The following is an 18,435-nucleotide window of genomic DNA, read 5'->3' on the forward strand; positions in this document are numbered from 1 at the left end:
AACTGTGGCTTCTAGAGCCACCAGCCCCTTTCTTTTCCATCCCTGACTGTGGAGTTTGCTGCTGACTCTGATTCTCAGTATACTCTTTAGCAATGTACCACAGCTCCTCCCTCCGGGGAGCTGGCTCCATACTGATTTTCCCCAAACTTGATACAATTCCCACTGCCCCCTTGCTAGCTACACAGGCCGCCCAGGGTCTGGTTTGGGCATGAGTGTAGAGGATGGGGGTATGCCAGGCCTGGGTCATCCCAGGCAGGCCCGCTGTACCCTGATGCTACTCTTATCCACTGCCATGTATGGTGCCCATGCCCCACTGCTGGCACTGTGCCATGTGAATGGCAAAGTGCCTTTCCGGCCCTCCTTGGCTGACCGAGTTGACCAAGCTACTGTTGTGCGCCTTCTCCCTCTTGGTGGGCTGGCAGGCATGGCCCCAGGAGGCCCCACCATGGTGCCAGGCTGCCCCATTTGCACTATCAGCCCTACTCTATGGAGCTAACAACAACCTAGTGATCTATCTTCAACATTATATGGACCCCAGCACCTACCAGGTGCTGAGCAATCTCAAGATTGGAAGCATGGCCCTGTTCTACTGCCTCTGTCTCCGGCACCGCCTCTCTGCACGTCAGGGCTTAGCACCACTGCTGCTGATGGTGGCAGGGGCTTGTTATGCATTAGCAGTTGCTGCTGGCCCCATGCCCCTGCATATCACTCCACTGGACTGCTGCTTCTCATCCTGTACTGCCTCATCTCAGGCCTCTCGTCCGTGTACACAGAACTGCTCATGAAGCGACAGTGGCTGCCCCTAGCACTTCAGAACCTCTTCCTCTACACTTGGTATGCTCCTAAATCTAGGTCTGCATGCAGGTGGCGGCCCTGGCCCAGGCCTCCTGGAGGGTTTCTCAGGATAGGCAGCGCTTGTGGTACTGAGCCAGGCAGTAAATGGACTACTCGTGTCAGCTGTCATGAAGCACGGCAGCAGCATCACACGCCTGTTTGTTGTGTCCTGCTCACTGTGGTCAATGCCGTGTTCTCAGCAGCCCTGCTGTGGCTACAGCTCACAGCTGCCTTCTTCCTGGCCACACTGCTCATTGGTCTGGCTGTGCACCTGTATTATGGCAGCCGCTAGCCCCTGACCACCTTCACCTGGACTCCTGACCCTGAAGACTGGCCACCATCAGAGCCACCTCCCAGGCCTCCTGACCTTTTCCTCAGCAGCCAGCCCTGTAACAAATGCCTTGTGACAAAAGGTGGGGAAGTGAGAGCAGCCAGGTTAGTCTCTGGAAGTGAGTGAATGAAGGGTTACTCCAGGAGAGTAACCCTGGAGAGTCTCCAGCAGCACCTGGAGACAATGCCCCCTGCTCCCTTCACAGTGCTGCTCTCCAAATCCACCCAGCTTTGTTCTGGAAACTCCAGCGAGTGCTGGAGCTTGACTCATCTCAGGGAATGTTGCCCCTAGGCCCTGGCTTAAGGCTATATTCCTGATCTCTCTGCTCACTCCAAGGGCCTTCTCAAAGCCCACTGCCCCCTCTACAACTCCTAGGAGGTACCATTCTTCTCACTGTGGGTCCTGCCCCTGCCTAGCAGTGTCCTAGCTCTCAATAGTTTAGGGAAGCTCTACACAGAGTAACCTGGAACCAGGCACAGGGAAATTTGGCATAACTCAATCTGTGTCTCTAACTATGTAAGCAATAAGGTCTTAATAAAGTGTTCTGGGGTGCAGGTTGTTCCTGCAATTGACTATGAAAAAAAAAAAGAAGAAAAAAATCAGCTTCAATACCAATCGTATTATTTTAAACAAATCTATAGTTTTAATGATACATAATCAACCAACTCTTATTGTAGCAAAAACAAATATCCCGCTTCTTTCTTGCATTATATATTTGCTATGGGGGGAAATATTGATGCATGTGTGTATTGAGGATGTCATTTAAAAAAGTTTTTACTGCAGATTACTTTCATTCACTGCTAAAGGTGTGTTGCCAGAGAAGAGCAACAAATAGTTCTTACTTGAATGAAAGAAAGCACATGTAGAGGAAAGAGCTAGCACATGCAGAGTTCAAGCATGTATTTATTCCACATATAAATAAGATGAATGAGTCACAAGGTATACAAGTGTAATTTAAGCATATTCAACACTATGCCCTTGGATAAAAGAAAGAGAGAAGAAATGAACAAATGAGAATGAGAGTAGCCTGTACTTATGCTGTTCCTTTCCTTCAACCTAGAACTTAGCATCCAGCAGCACAGACAAATGTAAGATGAAGCAGAAGAATTTAAATTCTAGATTATAAGCCTTCAGTAGCTCAGTATCTGGTGAGTCAGGAGGTTTTCAAGAATTGTTTTGACCTTATGGGGACGCCTGGGTGGCTCAGCAGTTGAGTGTCTGCCTTTGGCTCAGGGTGTGATCCCAGGACCTGGGAACGAGTCCCACATTGGGCTCCTTGCAGGGAGCCTTCTTCTCCCTCTGCCTGTGTCTCTGCCTCTCTCTATGTGTCTCTCATGAATAAATAAATAAAATTCTAAAAAAAAAAAATAAGGATGTTTTGACCTTACATATTTTTCTTTTCTGGGATGAGCTGCTTATGAAAACAAATGGCTGGAATAGCCACAACATTAGTCTAAAAATGTCCTAATACCCCAGGTTTATGTGCCAGATATTATAGAAGACACCACTATCCAGGACTTTCAAGTGTCAAAAAATCACATTCCTTGCAAAGAAAAAGACATTCAAACAAAGGAAATATACACACACACATATCCCATACCTAAACAGATATTTTCAGAATGACAGGTTCAGAAATAGAATGAAGCAAACTTAGAAGAAAAGACAAGCCAGATCATCTTATTAATGAAGAAGAGAATGCCACCTACCTGGTGACTGCCCGGGTGCAGATGGTGACAAGGAAACAGCCAGCCACAATCATCCAGCCCCAGCCTCCATCTGGAGGAGAGGTAGACCGAACTCTAGTTCCCTTTGCCATGGCTTCAATTCTTTTTTCTTTTTTGAATTACTCCAGTAGCCCAGTTATGATCCTGGACCAGGTATGCCGTGCAGTGACTTCCAATTGGCGTTCAAGATTGGCATAGAATGCTACCTGGCACATGAGTTACTGGCCATCTAAAACCAAAAATCAGGACATAATTATATTTTATTGACATATCCAAGGTTGATTTTTTTCACTTGACAAAAATGATCACTACTTTCCTGTTAAATTTGATTATTTGTAACTATGAATGCTGGACTGGGGCAAAGACCATTAATTGTCCCTGGCACCATTTTTCTTCTTTTTAATAATAGAGCCTCCCAAATTTTAGCCAAATCCATGTCCACCCAGTTTGATACCATATTTCCTAGCCTCTCTTGAAGGTAGATGTGGCAACATGGTCTCGTTTAAATAAAAGATATAGAAGAAAAAATAATATATCATTTTTGGCTCATGAGCCCAAAGGCAAAGTTACGTTCCCAGGACTTCTAACACACAGAAGACAAGCATGGATGTGGGGGTGAGACAGCTTCACCCACATAGACCAGGATAGCACCCTGGGGGCTAGCAGAGCTACGGGGTAGAAGGAGCCTAGGTCCCCAGAGGATGGTGGAGAAAGGCTGCCTCTCCAGCTCTGGACTTCACATACCTCTACACCATAATACTAAATACCAAAAAACTTCCATTTTATTTGAGCCTTTGTATTTTGGAGTCTCGCTGTTACAACAACTTAGACCATGTCCTACCTATGACACTGAATGAGTCTGATAGTAACTTCTCTGGCATTTCTGACTAGCACTGCTATAATTTTTATTTTTTATTTTTTAAATTTCTTCTTCAATGCTATTTTTTTTAAAGATTTTGTTTATTTATTCATGAGAGACACAGAGAAAGGCAGAGATATAGGCAGAGGGAGAAGCAGGCTCCTTGAGGGGAGCCTGATGCGGGACTCATCCTGGGACTCCGAGACAACACCCTGAGCCAGAGGCAGACACTCAACCACTGAGCCACCCAGGTGTCCCCAATACTATAATATTTTACGTGTATACTTAAAGCAAGAAGAGAATGACAAATAAATGAACCAGAATAGAGGGCCCAGTACCAAGTACATAATAATTCAACATAGCTAAATAAGGTAGTAAAGATTGGTGGAGAAAAAGGGATTACTCATTATATTATGTTACAACTCTCTCCTTAGTTCTACTTTTTTTTAAAGGATTTTATTTATTTATTCATGAGGGACACAGAGAGAGAAGCAGAGACACAGGCAGAGGGAGAAGCAGGATCCATGCAAGAAGCCCAACATGGGGCTCGATCCCGGGTCTCCAGGACACACCCTGGGCCGAAGGCAGCGCTAAACAGCTAAGCCACCCAGGCAGCCCTCTCCCTTTAGTTCTTAACCTTCTAGATAGGTCAGAGTTAAATGCAAAAAAGAAAAAGAAAAAGAAAAAGAAAAAGAAAAAGAAAAAGAAAAAGAAAAAGAAAAAGAAAAAGAAAAAGAAAAAGAAAGGAAAAGAAAAAGGAAAAGGAAAAGAAAAAGAAAAAGAAAAAGAAAAAGAAAAAAAGAAAAAGAAAAAGAAAAAGAAAAAGAAAGAAATCATTAAAATTCCAGCTGAAAATACAGGCAAATATTTATCTGGTCTCTAGATAGGAGAAGGATTCCCTGAGATGTGAAGTCATGTAATAAACCAAAAGGAAATTTGAGTTAATTTGTCTAATTAAAATTTAACATTTCTACATATCACAACATGTAATAAATGAAGCCAAATGATAAGCCATAGATTTGTGAAAAAAACACTAGCAATACATGGTGCAAAGAAGTAATATCTGCAACATTAAGTCATTCAACTACCAGAATCTACTGAGTGTCTACTATGTCCCAGGTAGTATTTCAAGGCACTGGGAATCCTTATGGGGGGCAGACTCTAAGGTACTCCTATGGTCCCACCTCCTGTTTTTCTTGACTTTGTATAAACCCTCCCACTGAGTGTGGGTGGGACCTGTGACTTGCTCCTAACCAGAGAGTAGGGCACAGGTGAAAGGAGATGAATCCCAAGATTATATCGTGCTATGTAAGACTCAATCTTGCTAGAAAATTTGTTCTCACTCTCCTGCTGACCTTGATGAACAAGCTAATTGCACACTGCCTAGAAAGAGGGCCACATGGAGGGCACTGTGTGCAGCCTGTGGGAACTGAGGACAGCCTCTGGAAGATAGTAAAAAGCTAAAGTCCTCAGCCCTACAACAGAAAGGAAACAAATTCTGCCAATATCCCAAACGAGCTTGGAAGCAGATTTTTCCCTGGTGAACCTCCAGTTGAGAATGCAGCCTAGTCAACATTTTGACCACAGCCTGTGACATCCTGAGCCAAGGATCCCGTTGAGTCCTGGATTCTGGCCCCACAGAAACTGTGATATAAGGTGCTTCTTAAAGTCTTCTTTAACATGTCAGACAGGCTTCTGAATTACTGTTAGGGATTAATTGTTTAAGAGGCAAAAATAAGAGTTTTGACAGATACTTTTTCCCCTGGACAGAGCAAATCACTCAGTTGTTTGGTACAATTGGATTATGAGCACCAGAAGAAATCCTAAGTAAAAATGATTCAATGAAACATCATTCTAATTATGACAAAGCATGCATTACTTAGAACATAGGCTATGTACCACTTGGTAAATTATGGGAAAATCAAACTAATAAAAATTTTACTTTAAAACTACAATTCTTGGGGGTGGGGAGGGCTCACAGTAGAATCTTGCAAATATGCATCTTTAAAGCCATTGGAACAACCTGGCAGCCTATGGGTTCAGAGAGCAAATAGAGCAAAGACAGTGAATGGCATTCATTCCCTCATAGAGCGGCCCAGAGAGCTCCTTAACCCTCTTCTGCCAGATGAAGACACAGCATAAAGGAGGCTGTCTGGGAGCAAGGAGGTGGGCTCTCACCCGTGCCCATTCTGCCAGCCCCTTGATCTTAAACTTCCCACCTCCAGAACTGTGGGAAATAAAGGTTGTTATCCAAGCCATCCAGTCAATGGTAGTTTTGTTACAGTAGCCCAAATGGACTAAGACACCTAAAACTTTAGATTTCCCAATTCCCTTGAAAATTTGAAAGTGCTGAAGATATCAGACAGGCATTCTTTTGTGGCAGCTGTCAGAGAGAGTCAAGTACCAGCACATTCCTGGATAAGGCCTGTAACCCCACTTCACTCTGTCCCTGACTCCTGTACCGTCCAACCTCTGCTGTCTCACTCATATACAACACCTGACGGGCCCCTGCAAGCAACAGCTTCTCAACATCTGCCCATCCCAAGTTGCCATAAGTCAAAGTTTCTTAAACAGCCAGATGTGTCACATTTATGGGATGCTTTATGTCTAGGATTAGCATTCAAGGTTCTACCTGCACCTGGGCATACACACACACACACACACACACACACACACACACACACTCTGAAATAACTCACTGCTTAGACATAATTCGGTGCCAAGTATCATGGAATGATAAAATCAATTGTACAAGCAAGAAAGAAAACCTCTGTCTTAGTTTAGTTCTAGCCTCTTCACAGTTTTTTCCATTAAAATGACTATGACTCCAAGGTTAAGCTGTTTTCCAATTGAAGACTATAAATCCACCAACACATAAATGTCCTGTACAAGGACCATCATCAGTCAGTGCTGCTCAGGGCTGTTCAAGAATGCTAAAACACGCCACGTCATAGAGTGCAATAGATCAAGAATTAGAAAGTTATTCCAATTTTTTGAACAGTAATCTCATTGCTGGGAAGTTATTCTAACAAGACAATTTAAGACAGACACTAGGGGTGGAAAATAATAGTTGTATCATGAATAATATATAAAACAAAGACAACTTAAGTGCTCAACAACTAGGAAGTGATCCGAGAGTTATAACACATGGAACAAATGGAACAGTATCCAGTCCTTTAAAACCATAAGCAAGAAGATAATACTGTAATATGGGAAAGCATCTATGATGCCATGTTAAGGCAAAAAGATATCTCTAAAATTGTGTGCACATGGCAAGGGGAAGCTATCGAAAACTTACATAAAAGTTGTATACTTGCAGCTGTCACAAAGAACAGGAAGGATATGCAAAAAGGTATACAGTTGCAAAGACTATGCAAAAAGGTATACAGCTGGCATAATTGTTATGATTTGTTTTCAAAAATGGTATTCAATACCATTTTATTTTATTTTTTAAAAGATTTTATTCATTTGAGAGAGAGCAAGAGAGCAGGAGTGAGAGAAAGCACAAGTAGTGGGAAGGGCAGAGGGAGAAGCAGGCTCCCTGCTGAGCAGGGAGCCCAATGCTGAGGTTCAATGTGGGGGCAGGAAGGGGGCTCGGGGATCATAATCTGAGCCGAAGGCAGATGCTTAACCAACTGAGCCACCCAGGCACCCCCAATACCAATTTATATATAGTTTTCTTAGATAGTTCAGGTCTATTCCTGCGGTGTAAATATGAGCACAAAAATTTCCCCTGGATAGTATCTCAAGAACTAGAAAGAACCATATCATTTATTGTACAACACAATAAAAATTAGGTGATTTTACAGTAGAGGATGTGATATAGGTAACAAGCCCTGGCAAAATAAAATGTTCCGTTTCATTACAAAAATATTAAGCATCATTAACTTTTACTTTGCCTCTTGGGTCTCCAGATGATTCTATTTTCATTTGTTTTAGTTGAGCAACCTCTCTTTGGCATTCCCACATTTTATGAGTTAAAAAGTAATTTTCTAAAGATTTCATTTATTTATTCATGAGAGACACAGAGAGAATGGTGGAGACATGAGAAGAGGGAGAAGCAGGCTCCCCACAGGGAGCCCCATGTGGGACTCGATCCCAGATCCCGGGATCATGACCTGAGCTGAAGGCAGACGCCCAACCACTGAGTGACCCAGGCGCCCGAGTTAAGAAGCAATTTGTGAGGATCTCTCAAAAGATACACTTACTTAGTCCAAATTAAAGATGTGAGTAACATGCCCAAGCAGTGATTTTCTGACAGCACAGTGAGCAGCAGTCTGTTGTAAATTAAAGTCAACCTGGGTAAAACCACAGAACCAGGAACATTCTCACAGGGTTCCAGGGTGGGGAGGAATGGCTTTGAAGGCATCGGTATGCAGTACTATGATTAATGATTCCTCATAAACAGGCATACTTGAGCCTCACAAGCCCCAGGGACAGATCCTCCAGGTTTTCTCCCTTTCATGATGATGAAGCTGAAGCCCTAAGAAGTGAAGAGACTCACCTGGTAGTTCTCCATGGAGATACAGATGGAGACCAGCGGCTCTGGCAGATTTTGGACAGTGCACTTGCCCATCCACCCTCCAGATTTCAAAACCGCTATCGGTCATTTCTGTCAATAAGCTGTGCAAACAATGGTAAAGCTTGAGTACCCATTTGTGTGAGTGATCGCGACAAAAGACAGGGGAAAGCCTGCCCAAGGGTATACTGCCCAAAAAACAACTTGTGTTTCTTTCAAAACAGGTCATTTAATAGATCCATATGTATTCAGAAGAACGCACAGGTTACACAAGGCTAATCTAGTTTCATAGAGACTTTGGAGCAGCCTGCAGTTCCCCTAGAATATTAGCCTGCGCATTCTTATAAATAATTAACTGACCTGATATGGCACAAATATAAGGGGAAAAAGAGTCCTTTACTGAGTTAATAGTATACCTAAAACTATATGCAAAGGAAGCATGTTAGCATCACATAATTCTTCACTTTACTAATCAGCCTCCAATTTATTTCATTTTGACATCCAACCACTAAAATATAATTGCATTCTGCATCTCTTTCTAGTTCCAGAAAAATCTTTTTGGAACAAGAGAGGCTCTATGTCATGATGTTCCTCTAAGATTACTCCTTAATAGTACAAATTAGGATATATGCTCAATTTCACTTCATCCTCCTTGCTTTCAAAAATCTAACCATTTGCAAAGAATTCTTGCTAACAGTCAAGAACTTTCCAGTAAAGCATAGCATTTTTGGGGCAAATCTTTCGTGTTATCCTTGGTAAAGTCTTCTGAAGTGATCTCTTCTGTCGGTAGCAGACCTACTGTACTTCTTACAGGAGAAAAGTCTGACAGTGGTCCTGGAACCACTTGTTTTGTTAGGCTTCCAAACTGTCTTTCTTGCTCGTTCCTTCCTCCATTCCCTTTTACTTCCAGCACCTTAACCTTTAGCTATACCCTTCTTTATAAATTGCTTTGCAGCCACAAACCAGATAAAGGTGTGTGGGAGAAAGATATCAAGAGCGGGAGTTAAGACCATTGGGTCCAAGTGACACAACATTTGTTGTTACCATTTCCTAATCTATAAAACCAGGGAGTTGGATTACTGACGTTTATCCTTCAAACCAGGTAATTGATTATTAGGTATCTCTTCTGGTAGACTGGGCACTTCTCAGTAAACTCTAATTGATTCTACTCTTTGTTTTTATTTAAGAATCATGACATTTGCCAGTCTCTCTGTTTTCTGGGGCACTTCTAAAATATTCTGATACTGCAGGTAATATTTTTGGAATATCTCTTGAGGTACTTATTCCCTTTTGCGGGCAAGCTGGTTTTCTCTCACTGGTCCCCTTCCATCATTAAAGCTAAGCCAAGAAGTTTATTGCTCTGGGACACAGGAAGATGAGTCCCATCCATAATAAATTCATCTATAACTATGAAATCATAGGATTGTACTGTAGGGGAAATTTCTACTATACCAAGGGAAAGTAGACACCTACCCAGAGAGGAAGGGGGAAAGGTTTTGGTTTTTTTGTTTTTGTTTTTTTTATAAAGGAATAGTGATGAGCTGCCTAGGTTTTTCAGGAATGCATTTCCCATTGCCTTGAGTCTTGACCAGGAGTAGATAAGTGGAAGAGTGAAGAATTAGGAAACCGGGTATTTGGGAGAGGGAGTTGCAATAAGGAGGCTTGTGCTATGTACCCCGTGGGTACCTGGGAAAAGACCTAACTTCATTGGGTGCCCTTGGCCTCTGACGTGTCTGGGCAGAGAGAAAGCCAAAGACAAGGCTCAGTGTCTGTCCCTCACCTCCCTTGGGACACAGGAGTGTAACAGATGCTCTCCCATATTCTCAGTGGAGACATGGACTACAACTAAGAGATGAGAGGCAGAGCTGTGGCAAAAGGGAAATAGTCTGAGCCTGCAACAAGAAAGGTAGGCAACTCCCTTGGGTCCTGGTCATAGAGACAGTACGAACCAGAAGTTCCACCAGCAGCAGACATGTGGCACGGGAGACGGTGAGGACAGAAGCCAGTACCTAGAGGCCAGCAAGATGAGTGTCACCGGCAGAATGCCTAAGCACCAATAGTAAGGAAAGCTCTGCTTAGGCCAATGAGAATTCAAGGACCTGCAGGCCAACCACCTCATGAGGACACACAGGAGTTCTCCCCTAAACCAGATGGGCAGAAAGGAGAAGGAGGGAAAAATACCACAGAAAGAAACATCGCTTACTTAGAGGTTAACCTTGGATTTCGCTGTTGATCCAAAAAAGATTAAGATAAAAGAAAGTACTTTAAACTGGCAAAGACTGCTACAAACTTTTTAAAATTGAAGTATAATTTATACACAATAAAACACACCCATTTTTAAATCTATGTTTTGGTGACTTTTGACAACGTATAAGCTCACGCAACCACAACCACCACAACCAAGATAGAGAATATTTTCCTCACCCTAAATACTCCTTTATGCTCCTTTGCAGTCAATCTCCACCAACCTCAGCACCACACTACCACTAATTTACTTTCTGCCCAATATAGATTAGTTTTGTCAGCCAAGAATTCTGTAAAAATGTAATCACACAAAATGTACTATTTTGTTTCCAGCTTCCTTTTAATTGCTGAAATCTGTATTATGGATATACATAAATCATACAACAATACACACAATTTATTTATGCGTTCACCTGTTGATGGACATTAGGGTTGTTTCTAGTTTTAGACCATTATGAACAAAGATTCTGTGACATCCATATACAAGTCTTTTTGTGGACATCTACTTTCATTCTATTGAATAGATATGTAGGAATGAAATTACTGAGTCATTATGTGTTTTTTTTTAATATTTTACTTATTTATGCATAAGAATCAGAGAGAGAGGGGCAGAGACATAGGCAGAGGGAGAAGCTGGCTCCTTGCAGGGAGCCCGATGTGGGACTAGATCCCAGGATCATGCCCAGCCGAAGGCAGACGCTCAACCACTGAGCCACCCACCCAGGCGTCCCCATATTGTAAGTATATATTTAACTTTAGAGTTAAATACTCCCAGAGTATTTTTCAAAATGGCTACACAATATTATGAGTAATAGAAGTCCAGTTTCCCCAGCATGTAATGGAGTCTCATTGTAGTTTTAATTTATGCTTCCCTGACAGCAAAGAATGTTAATCTTTTCTTTTCATGTACTTATTATTCATACATCTTCTTTTGTCTATTCAAATATCACGCACATTTTGGGGGAGGTTGTTTGTCTTTTTATTGAGATATAAAATTTCTTTGTATTTGTAATACATGTCCAGGATCCCTGGGTGGCGCAGCGGTTTGGCACCTGCCTTTGGCCCAGGGCGCGATCCTGGAGACCCGGGATCGAGTCCCACATCGGGCTCCCTGCATGGAGCCTGCTTCTCCCTCTGCCTGTGTCTCTGCCTCTCTCTTTCTCTCTCTCTCTCTCTCTGTCTCTCATGAATAAATAAAATCTTAAAAAAAAAATTTAAAAAAAATTGTAATACATGTCCTCTGTAGACATTTTCTCCCATTCTGTGGCTTGCCCATTTGTTTCTTAGCAGTACATTCTGAAGAGCAGAAACTATTAATTTTGATGAACTGGAATTTATTCTTTTTTTTTTTCTCTTGTGTAGTCAATCGTACTTCTATATATTCATGGTCAGTAATTACAAATTAAAATTTAAAAATATCACTTTCTGGTAGCATCCAAAACCACAAAATGTCCAGGAATAAACAACATAATCTTTGCATTATTTTTACTCTAAAAACTACAAAACATTGCTGAGAGGAGTTTATAAATGCCTAAAAGAGAGTGGGAGATACTATGTTCCTTCCATGGACGATGTCGTCTATCCAAGTTGATTGATAACTTTCAATGGCCGGGAATCACAGAGGACAGCCTGTGTACCGCAGGGCAATCCTCCAAGTATGCTGGGAGAGGATTCCAACACTTTTCCGCCCAGCCTTCCTAGCAGCAGAGCAGTGTTCCAGCTGCTAGCCTTACAGACTTCTAGCCTGGGGCAAGCACAAGCTCTGAAAAGGACTCAATGTGGAGGGAAATTAAAGAAACTCCTGCTTGGGTCTGCACGGTCTCTGGCCCAGGGAGCCAACTATTTTTTCCATCTGGAGTCTCTGGTCTTAGAGATGCCTTCTAATGCATATGGATTTATTTATTTTTGTTGCTTAATGGTATTACACATGTGCTATGAAAAATAATATTGTTCTTAGTAAAGAAAAACTAGTCATTTGCTTTTTTCCCCCTCTCCTTTCTGCTTCTCTCTGCTTAGTCCTCCCACGGATTCTGGTAACAGGGAATACATAACTATAGACTTCAACCAGAAATTTTGTGTGTGGGGTGGGGGTGTCTGTCGGGTGCCTTTGAGCACTAAACACTGGCTACTGGTAACGAAGCTGCCTGAGTGCCTACACTGGGTGTGAGACCCTGGGGACAGGAAGACTTTACATAAGACCTAGAATAAACAGCAGAGCAATTTATATGGCATTTGGTTTACAGAAAGGGAGAGAAAGGTACAACTTGTGATCCACATAAGACACAGAGAGTAGAAAGCACCCTTCTTTCCCTCCCTGCCAGCTCCTAACCCCCAGAGTCACTGATTCTAGACAACATCAGAAAAATGCTTACTTCTGCACCTGTAATTCATAACCAGGAGCTTGCCCCCATGACCATTTTCTACAGTGATGGAGTTCTTGTCTCTCTTCCTTGCAAGTGCCAATAAAAGAAGTGATAGGCCTGGGCTATAGCCCTCTCCGATAAAAAAAAAATATGATACACAGTCAGGGATGCCTGTGCCTGGCACAGTTTCTGGCATATAGCTGATGTTCAACATTTGTGTGGCTCAGGGAATAAATTCCTGTGTCTAACTCTGTGGCCTTGCAGAAGTCTTTAATTCGAATTTTGTACTCTTACAGTGAATAGAATTATTAGGTCAGAATATGTTCTATCAGAGGTTGCTTGGCTGCAGAGGAGAATCTCGGGGCTTGAGATGTATCGCACAGAGTCTTTTTTGTTAGTTCACAGAGAACCTTTTATTGAAGAACAGCGCTGCCTGTCTATACCACAACAGTTTCCTCACTCTATAATCACTACCACCGCCATGTTGTTGGAATGGGAGAGGCAACCAGTCAAATATTTCAGTTGGCTAGAAGTTAACCCCTCAAGTCATGCAGTGTTGTGGAGAACTGGTGTTTGTAAGACAGTGTAGGCAGGACTCAAGTCTGCATGGAGTATGAGCTCCCTAAGAGCCGGGGGGCCCTTGATGCTCCTTTGCCTCTGACACAACCTGGAAGAGAAGAGGCCCTCAGTAGATATTTAGGGAATGAACATCCCTAACTCTCGAGTTATGGATCTTTTCTCAAATCACATGGGGAAGGGGTATGGGGAGCTTGAGGGATGGGGGCAAGGAATTACCCATCAGTTCTTTATTCTTTTTATCCACTCAAACCAGATTAACCAGCCTTCCAGCATCTGGGTAACAGAGCCTTAAGTGAATATATCTCACTAATCCCAGACCAGGCCAAACCTGGAAACATCATTGTCAGTATAATGGAAAAACTCAGATTTTTTTCCCTCCTGAGTAGGGAAAATCCAGTTGTTCCCTACTATGTGTTTCTCTCCCATGAGCCTCCTTTACCACTTACATAGGATGCTTCACTTCTGACACTTCTGGTGACCTCCACGCCAAGAAGCAATTCTTGCACACCAACAATGTATCCAAGATGTCAACTCAATTCTGACACTTCTATTCAGAAAAAGTGTCAGATCCCACATGTTTAGGGCTCAGTCCCAGAAGACTGTCCCTTGCCCTCCCTTCAGACACTAGTCACATGCCTAGGGTATCATCTTAACTTCTGACCAACCAACCGCTGATCTACCTCTTCCTTGGGTTCCACTAATTTGCTAGAGCAGCTCATAGCAGGGGAACGCTTACACATGTTTGCCAGTTTACTATGAAAGGCTGTGACAAAGAATACAGATGAACATCCAGATGCAAGAGACACATACAGCAAGGTATGTGCCCTCTCCAGGTATGACACTTCCCCCACACCTACATGTGTTCACCAACCCAGAAGCTCCCTGAGCCCCATACTATTGATTTTATGGAAACTTCCTCACATAGATGTGATCAATTATTAACTCCATTTTCAGCCCCTCTCCTCTCTCTGAAAAAGGGAGGTGGGTGTGGGGCTGAAAATCCCAAGCTTCTAATTACGGCTTGGCCTTTCTGGTGACCAAGAGAGCGGCTGAAAATGCAGGCGGGTTGCTGGAGGGCTCACCTACAGAGCCTGGCACTCAGCCCACTGTCTGCCCCACACTGCACAGGCCATCAAATTCCACAGGCCCTTAGAGATGTTTATTTTTGCGCTCTGTAGACTCTGCTCACTGCTTGAGCCACAGTAGGTCACACAAAGGACAAGGTGTTGACAAGGCTGAGAATGTGGTGTACTCTTTAGTGTAAGACCAAGGACCTGAATTTCATTCTGGAAATGAAAAACTTAGAAACGATTTTACAAAAATTCTTTCAAGATGTGGGTGGTCGTCTGTCTCCATCCTGAGAGAAATAGCTATAACTGACCTGGGTCATTCTACTTCCTTCTAGTTTTGGACCCAAGGAAAGGTTTGGTGAACTTTAACAACAAAGGTCTTAGAAGTTAAGTTCCCAACCAACATTTTCACATGTGAATTCACTCTATATATTTTTAAATATTTCCTAAAAGTAAATATTTCCTTAGCCAAACATGGCAATAGTTATATTTTTTACATGTTATTTGTTGGTTAAGAAAATATATAAAGGGGTGACAGGGTGGCTCAGTTGGTTAAGCATCTGTCTTTGGCTCAGCTCAGGTCATGGTCTCAGTGTCCTGATATCAAGCCCTGTCTTGGGCTCCCTGCTCAGTGGGAAGTCTGCTTCTCCTTCTCCCTCTGCCCCCCATTCACTCTCTCTCTAACAAACAAACAAAAAAATTTTTATAAAAGGAAATATATAAAGATATCAGTTAAAACCATTTTCATGGGCAGCCCAGGTGGCTCAGCAGTTTAGCACCACCTTCAGCCCAGGGCCTGATCCTGGAGACCCGGGATCGAGTCCCATGTTGGGCTCCCTGCATGGAGCCTGCTTCTCCTCTGCCTGTGTCTCTGCCTCTCTCTCTCTTTCTCTTGAATAAATAAATAAAATCTTTAAAAAAACCTTTTTTTTTCATGGTATTTTCAAATGCATTTTTTTTTTAATTTTAGAAATCACTAAGGCACTTAACAAACATTTGAAAAAGCCTAGCAACTGTGTAAGCTATTATTCTGTTCATGGACGGTGCTGCATGTACATGTGGATCTGCATACCCTGTACTAATTCTCTTGTCCCTTTCCAGGTCGGAGACCCTCAGATTAGAAGCCCTTCTCTGTTTATTAAGCATAAGGCTAGTACTTTAGAGAACATAAATTCCTTCTGAATTACTAGATATATTATTTATCCATGGTCCTAGTAGGGGCCAGGAAGTTGGGAAGGCTTCAACAAAGACATTTATAAAGATGTGAGCTGGGATGCCTGGATGGCTCGTGGTTAAGTGTCTGCCTTCGGCTCAAGGCATGATCCTGGGGTCCTGGGATCGAGTCCCACATCGGGCTCCCTGTGAGGAGCCTGCTTCTCCCTCTGCCTGTGTCTCTGCCCCTCTTTTTCTCTTTCTCTGTCTCTCATGAATAAATAAATAAAATCTTTTTAAAAAAATATGTGAGCTGTGTTCATAAACTCTAACAAAGGTCAGTTGAGTCCCCTGGGGCTCATAATAGTGGAAGATATTACCACCTCTAGGCCTGAAGGACAGAGAGAGAGAGCAATTACTGGAACCTTCTATAAAATTACCATAGGAAGTCTTGGGCAAAGGAAAGCAGCAAGTCCACGAGGATCAGACAGTAAAAGAGCCAAGGACACAAATACACTAGCCTCTCATTCCTGATGCCTCCCAAGTCCTCCCAGCGGCTGGACCCAATGGGGATCCAGTTGATGCAGCTCCTACATGTCACTCTCCTAGGGTAGAAAAGGATGGGCAGTGAACTTAGAGGGACAAATGGCAGCTGGCCCGCACTCCAGTGTGGGCTGTCAGCTTGTGTCATGCACCAGGGCTATGGTTAAAAGATGACGTCAGTCCCTAAGTCGTTATGGGCTCACCTTTAAACATCAAGTCACTCAAGGTTACCAACTCAGATCTGGCTTATTTCGAAAACAAAACTCAGTTGTGAAACTGATTGCCTCTTTTGCTTCTCTGACTTTAGTGCTCCCTTAATTTCAGCCAGCAGTCACCTTTAAAGGGACAATGTCAAAATCTTCATCTCCACTGCCAACCTTCCCTCAAACTTCCAACAGCCCAGCCGACAAGGTATCTCAAACTCACCTGTGCAAAAAGCACAGGCTCTTCTCCCCTGGAAACACAACGTGTGTATGTGTGTAATGCTTTCAGCATTTTCCAACTAGGCATACTAGAACGCTTTGGGTCCCTTTAACAACTCCCCAGCTCTCATAACAAGTGAGGCCAACTCTTTGTTTGGTTTTTAAAGATTTTATTTATTTATTTGAGAGAGAGAGAGAGAGAGAGAATGCATGTGCACATGAGAGAGCATAAGCAATAAAGAGGGAGAAGCAGGCCACTCAAAGAGCAGGGAGCCCTGCGCAGGGATTGATCCCAGGACTCAGGGATTATGACCTGAGCCAAAGGCAGATGCTGAACCAACTGAGCCACCCAGGTGCCCCATGGGGGAACTCTTATCACTTCTGCTTGTGTGCCTCTCACATCTGCCTTTCCATTTTTATTTCCCTTTGTCTTGTACCTGGGATGGAGTTGGAGCCTGCCCCAACCTGTCCAGCTTGATCCATCACTTAGAGACTGACCCTATTTAGACTTCTCTGCTACTCACTAATCGCAAACTCTTACTTAGTCTCTCAGGGCCTGGGTTACCTTATCTGCAGGACAGATCTGTGGACAATACCTACAACTGGGCACAAAGACTTCCTTTACATTGATTCATGTGTCAGGAACCCTGGTAGTTGTGACATCCTGGCCTTTCTCCACCTCCTCACGGACTTTTCCCCACAGGAGGAAAGCAGTTATCTGATTTGTGAGTTTGGGAGAAACAGATAACAGGTGCACATATGCTCGGTTCAGCCCTTCTCCTCTTTGGTGTCTGTTTGTTTTCTCTCCTCCTGGGATCTGCCTGTTAGTAGAGAGTGCTCATCCTTCTCAGGTCTCCCATAAATGAAATAGGGCCAGGTACCCTTGCAAGTTGCAGGGATCGTGACTAGGTAAGTGTGTGTGTGTTTTTTACAGACTTACCCAGGGGAAAGTATTGCAATCCTACTTGGCTGGTAGTCATAAGCCTCATTTTCCGATTATTAGTATCATGAACACTGAAGGTGGCATTTTGATCTTCATCAGTTGGATTCCTCTTCCTACTTCTAAATTGGCTTTGAGCTTAGAGAAAGGAGGAATGTTTTTCATTGATCCTTTCAAATCCCAATTCCTGCCTCATGGAGTTACTTGGAAAAAAAAAATGAAATAATCCATATTATATCATGAAGCATAGGCTCTCCCCACAGCATAAGCATTCAAATAAATGGTAGCTACTATTAGTCTTGTTATTGTAGACTGCCTCTATGGGCATTAAGAGAGGGGTGAGGAACTTAAGATTTCCATATTCTATGATTATTATAATTTTTTATATTGAGATAGCATGGGAGAGTAACAGGTACATCCCGGTAGAACTTTATAAACTGCAAATGAAGACCTATCATCTTTACCTGTCCAGAGACTTCACACTGGAGCATGTATGTGTGTTCTGAGGCTGGGTGTGAAAAATGTTCTGAGAGAGCAGTTCTCTGAGAAGGAGGCTTACAAGAGGCCCTCAGGCCATGATACAGTGGTAAACAGTAACATAAGATGGCCAGAAACAATTTTTTAAAAGAAAAAAGAGGGGTGCCTGGGTGGCTCAGCAGGTTAAGTGTCCAACTCTTGATTTGGGTTCAGGTCATGATCTCAGGGTTGTTGGATCAGCCCCACGTTGGGTTCTGCACTGAGCAGGGAGGCTGCTTCTCTCCCTCTGCACTGCACCTCGCCCTTGCCACTCTCTAAAATAAATAAATAAATAAATAAATAAATAAATAAATAAATAAATAAATAAATAAATCTTTA

The 18,435-nt window shown here is 42.9% G+C and overlaps 1 protein-coding gene and 1 pseudogene across 1 annotated transcript in view; one reads left to right on the forward strand and one right to left on the reverse strand.

Moving 5' to 3' along the window:
- The window catches only part of SLC16A12 (solute carrier family 16 member 12), a 79,443-nt gene that overhangs the window by 23,096 nt on the left and 37,912 nt on the right, over positions 1–18,435 (reverse strand). The window contains 1 exon segment of the mRNA XM_035708047.2: positions 2,872–3,118. Within this exon segment, the coding sequence (XP_035563940.1) occupies positions 2,872–2,981 (110 nt within the window). The 5' untranslated portion in view covers positions 2,982–3,118.
- Positions 209–1,411, forward strand: LOC112672033 (probable UDP-sugar transporter protein SLC35A4; annotated as a pseudogene).

Source organism: Canis lupus, chromosome 28 (genome assembly GCF_003254725.2).
Source record: "Canis lupus dingo isolate Sandy chromosome 28, ASM325472v2, whole genome shotgun sequence".
Classification (NCBI taxonomy): Eukaryota; Metazoa; Chordata; class Mammalia; order Carnivora; family Canidae; genus Canis; species Canis lupus.